Source organism: Mastomys coucha, unplaced genomic scaffold, assembly GCF_008632895.1.
Source record: "Mastomys coucha isolate ucsf_1 unplaced genomic scaffold, UCSF_Mcou_1 pScaffold5, whole genome shotgun sequence".
Lineage (NCBI taxonomy): Eukaryota > Metazoa > Chordata > Mammalia > Rodentia > Muridae > Mastomys > Mastomys coucha.
This window is the reverse complement of record NW_022196911.1, coordinates 25,295,040-25,304,751: the sequence shown is the minus strand read 5'-3', so window position 1 is coordinate 25,304,751 and position 9,712 is coordinate 25,295,040. Positions and strand designations below refer to the sequence as shown.

Below are 9,712 nucleotides of genomic sequence, written 5' to 3'. Positions count from 1 at the left end.
TGTGTGTGTGTGTGTAGGGGGATAATTGGGTGTGACTAGGGTGGGGTTCTGCCTGGATAATTTCTCTGAGTGGGGCTGACTGCAAGTGAGTCATTGTGTGGAGCAAATGGCCTAATCAAAGGGATGTGAGCTGAGCCTCAGGCCTGGGAGATGAGAGAGAGAGAGAGAGAAAGAGAGAGAGAGAAAGAGAGAGAGAGAGAGAGAGAGAGAGAGAACAGTGCACAGTCCACAACAGATACACAAGTCCCTCAAACTGCTGGTGACATTGGAGAAACCAGGCTTGGTGGCGCTCTAAGAGGCTGTGAGGGAGTACCTGGTTTCACCTTGACAGACCATTTCCCCTCAAGTGTGGAGGCCGATAGGCTCATGGACAAAGCCTGATGGTGTCAGAGTTCTGAAATACCTGTGCAAACGGTCGGCCACATCCCTCTTTCCCCGGCACCACGCCACTCTAGGTGGAAAACTAAAGAGCTCTTTATTTGAATGAAACAGTGAGGCCAGGTGCCAGTCCCAGTCACTGGTAGCCAGCCAGCTGGAGGACACTCGGGTAGTGGTTGCGGTGGGCCATACATTTCTGGCGGTCGATGAAGAGGCTGTTGGTCTTGACTGCGATGTCCTTCTCCAGACTCATGCGTGAGTCCTCCAGGTTCCGCAGCGCCTGCTCTGCATCCTGAAGCTTCTCCTTCAGCGCTCTGAGGGACATGTTCAGCTCCTCCACCTCGCTCATCAACCTGCGGGGGAAGGAATGGTAAGCTGGGGGAGAGAGACAAAGGAAAGGGCAGCAACACTACAGAGGACCCCAACAGGCTTACACGGACGCCACCTAGGAACTTGCATGAAATAAAAAAAGGCCCTCGTTTCCAGCCCAAAGGGAAACCCTCAGTTTCGCTGGAGCAGGGAAAGGGAGTCTTGAAACACCGCCACCTTGTGGCGAAAATAAGCAATGGCATCCTCAACAAGCTAACCCTGATGTTTCAGAAATCAACCTTGAAACCTCGATTTCTAGAACAGAATTACACTCTACCGGGTAGAGTAGGAGGAAGGAGGAAGACTTATGCTTAAAAGGGCATTCTGGGACTGGATAGACCAGGAAAGTAAAAGGCACAATCCATCATGCTTGTAGGAGGTACATAGAACACAGGGTTACATCAGTTACAGGGGTGGGTGGTGGCCCTGCCTGGCCTCCCTGCTCTGTGGTATCAGGAATCGAGGTTTCGAGACTCTAGGCTCCCTCCAGAGTCCTCCCCACAAGCCCCATCCATGTCTGCTCATATGTAGGACTGATCCTGTGGGCGGGGCTCATGGTAGCCTCAAGTGCTGAGGAAGACTAAAGGGCCCCGCTGCCCAGGGCTGTTCAGACAGCAAGAAGTACCTGAACTGGGCATTGTCCCGGCACAACTCCACATTAGGCCGGTGTGACCGCTGGTAAAGGCGAGTCTGGGCCACCCTCAGAGGGGCCTCCTTGTCCTTGATGGCCTGCTTCAAGGCTGCGATCTGGTGTTCCTGGTCTGTGATCTCCCTCAGGGTCTGTAAGGGCAGCTTGTGAACCCGAGGCTGATTCAAGCCTGGAGCAAGCAGGACGCCTGCCTGTCCTAAGCCAGCATGTGAGAAGAGCTAGACCAGTCACTCCCTCCCAGCCTTGACTAGACACACCGAGTCCTTGGCCTGTGTCCAGGGGCAGTCCTGGACAAGGTTCTGAGGGGGTCTCATGAGTCAGGGCAGTCTGTTTGCTCTCTAATGTTGGCCACAAAAGTCAGCTGTTAGAGGCTAGATAGGCCACAATGGGAGCTTAGAAGCAGGACCCTGTAGCTACTCTATGCCCCCCATACTATCTTCCTTCCAATCCCTACAGCACACAGCCTTCTTGCAGTGGCTGTGCCAGCAGATCACGCCCAAAAACTGCTTTTACATCAAACCAGGGAATCTACAGAAGTGTATGGATGTCTGCATCTGGGTGAGCTGGTCACAAAAGGGCCCTTGAGGCCAGGTGGTGGCTTAAGTATAGAGTGGATAGCAACCTGGGTCCCTGTGGTTAGGGGAACCTAAGTCCCAGGTGGGGGATGGGCGTGGCTTGAATGGGGGTATTCCAGGGGCGGGGAGGAGGTGAGTACAGATGTGAGTAGGTGTGCCCTAAGCATGGGATGGGCTCGCTGGTAGGTGTGTTCAAACAGGTGGGGATGTCCAAAGGCGGGCGGGAGGGCCCTGAGGTCCCACCTTTTGCAGATGGTACTGCAGTTTTTGGCGTGCGTCGTCCAGCTCTTCGCAGCGGCTTGAGAAAGCCGTGTTCACTGCATCACACTGTAGCCGCAGGTCCTCGGCCGTATCCCGCAGGATGCAGTCTATTAACTTCCGCAGGTTAACCGAGGCTAGCCGCTCGCGTTCGGCTCGAAGCAGGTAGTCCTGCGTGAACTTGGCCCACGTCTCGGGCGTGGAGGCACTGAGGGTGGAAGTTGCAGCCTGGTCAGTGTTTAGCCCCACAGAGAGTCCCGCATTGTCGGCGATCCCCAGTGTACCCCGTATTCCCCCTTCACACAGACATCCCGAGGTTCTCCCAGGCCTCTAGAGGCGGTTGCTTGCCCTCTGCTGGCTACAAATGGAAACGCTTTCCAGGCTACCCACAGGGCACCAGCTCTGGGTGAATTGTGGGTGCCAGGCACTTGAGTAAGGGGCTTTCCAGTTAGTCCACCCCAGCAGCAGACAGAGTTTCCCCCGGAGAACTGAGGCAAGTTCTCATGGGGCAGGAGCCCTTCCTCAGACTTTGGAAGTAGAGTCAAGAGAGTGGCTGGGCAAACAGGGTACAGTGCCCAGAAGTCTACCTACCTCTCCTCGAACTTGCTGGAATGCGGATAGAACTGCACCTGGGTGCTCTCATTGGTGTAGCGGGCGCAGGTGTCGTCAATGTTGTAGACTTCCACTTTATCTGACCAGTTCATCTCACACGACTCCTTATGTTCCCGGTTTAGCCTGGGGAAGTGGGGTGGTTCAGGGCTCACTATGTGCCAGGAAGCACTGGAAAGCAGGCCCCATTTCAGCTCCAGAGGTCTTCAGTTTGTGCTCAGACAGCCTTCCATGGCTAGCAGTGCCCAGGTTCCAGAACAAAAGTGGAGATAGTTGTTTATGCCCAGCCTAGCAGTGCCTGCATTCCTCTGGCTAAGATTCAGAAGCCTTCTTCTGATCTCTCGGCCACAGCGTTAGATCCCTACCTGTCCTGCCTCCCACCTCAGGCCAGCCTTGGGGACAGAGTTCAGGGATGTCCACCCCTCAGGTCCCTTAGCGGCTGCTGTGACCCACCGTATCTGGCCCACAGCTTGTCCCATCGTCCTCTTCAGGAGTTCCTGGATGTTCCTGATAAGCTCGGCTTCCTGGAGATGAGAGGGGTCCTCTCTGAGCAACCCTGCCCCTCCTCCTGGGGAGAGACTTAGGGACCCAGCAGGAGCCATGGTGCAGGCCTTACCACCATTGACTTCTGCCTTAATCCCTGCCTCCATCCCAGAGAAAGGAGTAAGAGCTCAGCCCTGTGCACAAGGCTCACTCTGGGTAGTGTTAGCAGGTTATTAGTGAGTGTTTCCAATAAGGGTGCCTCTTGGCTGTTGGATCACCTAAGATGGCTGTCCAGACTCTTGGGTCACCCCCAGCACTTACTCCCACAGTACACTGAGGAGCATCAGCCTTGTATGAGGCCCTAGACCGTCTCTGAGGAACTCAAGCCCAGAGGACACCAGATGCCCTCTGTCCGTGCCCACTTCCCACCAAGGATAGGTGGGAAACTCCAAGTTTCCTTTCACTCCAACATTTTCTGGGGGCCAGGATGATGTCATGCTCAGGTCAACACGGGTTGTGACCTCCAATGTCCAGTCCCTGGTCTCCCTCCCACTCTGTCCATAGCAGCAGTGGGCAAGGCCTAGGGGTAGGGCGGGAGTTCCCTGAGGTCCCAGCCCCATCATTCATCCTTGCCCACCACAGGAGGCTCCAGCTCTGAGGGATTCTAAGTTGTGTGGCACCCAGGCTAAGTGACCCATAACCACACAAGGTTCCCCAAAGCCAACTGAGCTGGGGTTTGAGGGAAAGGTATCTAACAAGGGAGGAGGTGGTAGGGTTTGTTTTGGTTTGGTTTGGTTTTTGTTTGTTTGTTTGTTTGTTTGTTTGTAACAGTCTCACATGGAATCCAGGCTGGCCTGGAGTGCGCGGTTCTCCTGCCTCAGTTTCCCCAATGTTGGGATTATCAGTATATACTAGAAGGAGAACTTTGAAGCTAAGGCTCTGGGGCTCTGGGGAGAGAGCAGATGTCATGGGCACCCACAAGCCCTCCATACCCCCAACACTGGCTGGCCCAGTTTCTATCATGGCTGCCAATAGCGCAGTCAGGGACATTCATGGTGGTACGGGGCTTAGCCAAAAACAAAAACAACCTCAGCCAGAAGATTGTGGCCCATTCCTTTAATCCCAGCACTTGGGAGGCAGAGGCAGGTAATCACGGAGTTTGAGGCCAGCTTTGGTCTACAGAAGTTCCAGGACAGCCAGAGCTACAGAAAGAAACCCTGTCTTGGCAAACAAACAAACCCAAAAGCCAACAACAACAACAAAAGTCCCCTCAGGATCAGACTTAATTTCTTTGAAATCTTGTGGGCTGGAAGGAACTCCAAAAGAGAAAGTTACTTGGATGTGGTAAAAATCCTAGTGTCTGAAGGATCAGGGGTCCTGCATGGGCAGAGGGGCACAGCGCTGCATGAACCCTGAGGTCCTGTGTTATCTGTCTGGGAGCCTGCCTCCCACACTGAGCCTGAGTCACTGGCAGCACCTTCAGCAGCTCCACCTCCACGTAGTCCCGGACAAGGTCTGGGTGCTGGCGGCGTTCTCGGCACTGTAGGTTGTCAGTAGCAATGGAGAAGAGCACAGAGGTGGCATCCAAGGCACGCTGTAGCCGCAGCTTCTGGGCTATCATCAGGTCGGTCTCAGTAGACAGCTCGTCTATCTCTCGCTGCAGCTCTGACTTCCAGCAATGCATGTCCTCCAGGCGCTCTCCCACCTTCCGTGTGGAGTCAAGTTGTGTGCGCTGGGCCAGTGCCCCAGTCTCGGCTGCCAGCTGCCCGCTCTCATGTCGCTGCCTCTCAGAGTAGTCCCGGTCTGCAAAGGCCTGGTGGTAGCGGGCATAAGAGTTCTGAAACCACTCGTCCATCAGGTATTTGGCTGTGCGGAAGCCAGCGGTGGCCAGACCCGAAGACGTGTAGGCACCCGTATTGCATGCCACATCATATTCTTTCTGGGGCAGCTCACAGACATCTATTGACTGCGGGGCCGGCTCCTTGGTTAAGAGCACGTCGGTTTGGGCCATGGTGCCCACTGCTTGACTGAGCAGGAAGGGAGGCAGAATGAAGAGAGAGTCACTGGGCAATCGTCCAGACGCGATCAGAGGAGCAGTACTGGTCACTCTGTCCCAAGCAAGGTTCCGGGTTGCCTAAGGAACATTGTATACACCAACTGCCTCCTGTTGCTGAGCAACAGAGTCACTCAAGGTGGAGGGGCAGAACTGCCCTCTTAAAGGGCCAAGCAGTGGCTGGGAAGGTAGCTTAAATGGGTAAAAGTGTTTGCTTTACACGAACCTGAGTTTGATTCCCAGAACAGAGGTGTGTGTGGGGGGGGAGATGGGTGTGGTGGTACACGCTTGCAATCCCTGCACTGGGCCAGCAGAAACAGTTAATCTGTGGAGTTCACAGGCCAACCAGCCCAGCTGTATTTGAGACATGAAAGACCTTGTCTTGGAAAATAAGATTGGCCAGGCATAGTGACAAATACCTCTAGACTCAGCACCCAGAAGGCAGAGACAAGTGGAGCTCTTTGATTCCAAGGATAGCCTGGTCTACGTAGTGAGTTCCAGCCTGGTCTGGGCTATATAATAAGACCCCAGTCTCAAATAAAACCCCCAACGACAACAACAAAACCAGACAAAACCCCAAGATGGATGGTGCTTGAGAAATGTCCCCTAAGGTTCCCTCTGGCCTCCACATGTACACAAATACCCATATGTGTAAACACACACACACACACAGGGGGCCAGGAGATCCCCAACTCTCAGCTCTTCACCACACTATGGCCTAAGCCTCAGAGACTCAGGACTCATTCACTAGAGGACCCTTGGACTCCAAGGGCTGGGGTAGCAAAGGGTCCTGAAGCCCCTGGCACCCTGTTCTCCCTGGCTCCTCAGGGATTTTCTGAGATTTTCTTCCATGGTCTGGTCCTGAACTTTGACTTTGCTCTACTGGAGCAGGATGTAAGAGGTTCTGCCTACTTAAAGACCCCTTTGGGGTGATCTGTGGGAGGTGGGTGGCTGTGGAAACATGAGCAGATTCCTCAGCCTGAGAAGTGCCTCTCATCCTCAACACTACCAACATATCCTAAGCCACCCCATGATCCCACAACTTGGCCCCGTTGCTCATGTAGTCTGAACCCCGCATGCAGGCTCAGAGGACCAAACATCCCCCATGCCTCAGCCACCATGATTCACTGTAGGAGCTGACCCCATGGGAGTATCCACAGGGATTCTCACTCCATCTGGTCCCAGGGGCCACTGTGTAAGGGCCAGCCCTTCTCCTGTACCCTGAAGCTGGACTTAGATCCAGAGCCTCCTGGGGATTGGGGCCAGTCTTCTGAAGGGGGTTCACCCACTGGATGTATCTGGAGTCAAATGTCCTGACCTGCTCAAGAAAGAGGAGACACGCTAGTTCCAGTCCATCTAGCATCCTAGTCAGTTGTTCCCAGGACGCTAGTTGGACTGGAAACCCTGCCATCCAACCTGGGCATAAGAAACCCTAGTCTAGAAGGAAGGACAAGCCAGCCTAAATATAGCTATCTCTTGAGAGGCTCTGACAGTACCTGACTAATACAGATGTAGAGGCTCACAGCCATCCATTGAACTGAGTACAGGGTCACCAATGAAGGAGTTAGAGAAAGGACCTATGGAGCTGAGGGGTTTGCAGCCCCTTAGGACGAACAACAATATGAACTAACTAGTACCCTCAGAGCTCCCAGGGTCTCAACCACCAACCAAGGACTGCACATGGTGGGTCTGATTGTTCTGGCAGCACGTGTATAGTAGAGGATTGCAAATTCGATCATCAATAGGAGGAGAGGACCTCGGCCCTGTGAAGGTTCTGTGCCCCAGTGTGGGGGAATGCCAGGGCCAATAAGTGGGAGAGGGTGGGGTGGCAAGCATGGGGAGGAGGGAGGCAATAGGGGTTTGTTTTTGTTGTTTTTGTTTGTTTCTTTGTTTGATTTTTGGAGTGGAAACTGGGAAAGGGGAAATTTACATGTAAATAAAGAAAATATCTAATAAAAAAAGTAAAAAAAGAAAGAAAGAAACAAACAAACCCTGGTCTAAGTCAATTGCCAATGTAACCACCAGAGGGCGACATTGACTGCAGAATGTGCCAGCCACCTATTTCCTAACTCTTCTGGTCCAAGTGGCCTACCTACCTCCCCTGTCCTCCCCCAGAGGCTCCCTACATACTGGGTCCTCTCTGAAAGAAATCCACATCCTTAGCCAGCATAGGATCACAGCCACAGCCCCTCAGCCTCTCCCCTTACCACTGTCCTATCCCGTTTCCAGCCTCAAGAACCTTGGGCTCTCTCTGCTTGGCATACACGCTTGCATTTCACACACACACACACACACACACACACACACACCCGTTTCTGCCCAGGCTGTGCATTCCTGGCACCCTAGCAGTTCTCCCCTCACTCCATGCTCCCTGTCAATCTTCTGACAGTAGCCCCTGAGATTTCCACAAGTAGATGCTTTATATGTGTGTGTTTTGTGGGCAGAAGCCTTGAGAATTCATAACCAGACCGAGTAAGGCTTGCCATTGTTCAAGAGCTAAAGGCCAAGAGTCTTTGGGGCCAGTGTGGACCTCCTTCTATCTCCTCTGTACCTCAGTTTCCCCACATGGTAGCAGGTGCAGAGCCTCCAGAGCGCGACCACGGTTTCTCCTTAGATTCATCCCTGACATGTGGAGCCAGGAAAGAAGAAAAAACCTAGCCTGGGCCCCGTGACTCTCCTTGATCTTCACCTGCAGTATTCAAGTATGGGGCATGTCAGGCAGGTGATCCCATGGAACCCCCGGGCTACTGAGGAAGGCCAGGTCTCAGTGCAGTTTCCTCTATGTCAGGATAGACTCCAAGGTAGAGCTTCGACCTTAGTCCCCAGCTTGAGGGGTCTCCAGACACCTTCAGAAATGGGTTGGGCCCTTGTCTCCATCGCCCACAGCCTCTAGTTTGAACCTTAGTCCAGAGAAAGAGGTATTTATGCTCTGAAGATGACAGTGGGTAGCCCCTCCCAGCCTCTCCGCTCCCAACCCTCTTGGGGAGGAACACCAGTCATTACACAGAATTTCCGTGGGGCTGATGAGGCCGTCACAATTATACTCAAAGCTGGGGCTAAGTGAGGAACAGGCAGGCAAAGCCACAGTGAGCACAGACAGACTAAATGGGATGTGCGGACACAATGGTGGTGCACTGTGGGACTGTATGGAGTCAGGGTGGGGTCCTCTCTCATGTTGGCCTTCTTCCCACATTGCAGTTACGGTGGGAAAATTGAGTCTGGGGGTCATGTGAAAGTTCCCACAGCACAGCTGCAGCATGATGGGGCTAGGAGTACCATGGACTCCATGGACTCTGCCTGTGTCCCCAAGAACCAGACCCCTCCACATTGGACAGCCCTGCAGGATGCCTGGGAAACAGAGGGGCAGCAGGACTGACCAAGAGTACAGCTGTTCCCTGCACAAATTTCTTTACAAACTCTAGACATCATAAGTGGGTGGACGTGGGCAAAAGGGTCCCTTTCTTTAGAGTCTAGCCAGCAGCTCCCCAAGGCCAGAGGACATTCCCTAGAGCTACCACCAACCTGCAAGGTTCTAAATGGGAGAGAAGCCATACAGCCTCATAGACTCTACCCAGGACAGGTACAGCCTGCAGGTCCCACGCTGAGATGGGCCCAAGGTCACACTGACAGGACAAGGCCAACAAAGGAGAGACTGCCATCTGGCTACCTCCTACCCTAGCCAGAATCCTTTCTTGTTACTGTGTGAAATGACAACCCAAGGAGCCACCCTGACTGGTGCAAACCCAGTGGCAGGAGCAGTGGGAGGCACACTCACATCTCTTCCCCAGGCCAGTAGGACATTTTAATTACAGAAGGATCCAAAGCTCTTTGGCACCCCCTGAGCCGGTGCTGCAGTGGGCATCAAGCAGAAAGGAGGAGTCAGCCAAGGGCTTCCGGGAAGAAGAATCCTGGGGTCCAAGCATCTAAGAGCAGTTTAGATGAAGGTAGGAAAAAGCTATGCAGAATCTTGGATGTATCCCCGCTTCTCCGCTGACTCCCAGGGCCATTGTGAAAGCCCTGCTTCCCTTCGATCATCAGGCCCTAGAGGATAAGACAAAGCAAGAAGATGTGGCTGAGGGCCGAGTCCAGTGGTCTGGCCTCAGAGGTCAGCACTGGGCATGAGCCACTCCAATTGGCAAGGCAGGACCATGAGGCTGATGGACCAATGACTCACTCCCACTTGACTCTCTTCTTTCCCCAAGGAATGAACACAAGGGACTTTGCCTTCCTGGGCAAGAGGGAGGCAGGACTCAGACAGGGAACTCTGAGATGAGGCACGTGTGACTTGGGCTACCTGCCTGAAGGTGTTGAGCTGTGTGTGGTTGTCCAAACAGCTGT

At 53.6% G+C, this 9,712-nt stretch overlaps 1 protein-coding gene across 1 annotated transcript; it reads right to left on the bottom strand.

Annotated features, from left to right (window-relative positions):
* Window positions 1-452: 452 nt before the first annotated feature.
* Tekt4 (tektin 4) lies at window positions 453-5,461 on the bottom strand. The gene is made up of 6 exons (XM_031351985.1): window positions 4,799-5,461; window positions 3,292-3,362; window positions 2,821-2,964; window positions 2,215-2,437; window positions 1,373-1,527; window positions 453-731 (listed from the first exon to the last, which is right to left on the bottom strand). Exons 1-6 carry the CDS (start codon window positions 5,330-5,332, stop codon window positions 515-517), a joined length of 1,344 nt encoding a protein of 447 aa, XP_031207845.1. The 5' UTR covers window positions 5,333-5,461; the 3' UTR covers window positions 453-514.
* Between the last annotated feature and the right edge of the window lie 4,251 nt (window positions 5,462-9,712).

Coding starts and splice junctions, on each gene's coding strand:
- Tekt4 (XM_031351985.1), bottom strand. CDS start 5,332: ATGGCCCAAACCGACGTGCTCTTAACCAAGGAGCCGGCCCCGCAGTCA. Junction 3,363..4,798: donor TGGAGGTGGAGCTGCTGAAG/GTGCTGCCAGTG, acceptor TCTCATCTCCAG/GAAGCCGAGCTTATCAGGAA. Junction 2,438..2,820: donor TCCAGCAAGTTCGAGGAGAG/GTAGGTAGACTT, acceptor TTCCACCCTCAG/TGCCTCCACGCCCGAGACGT.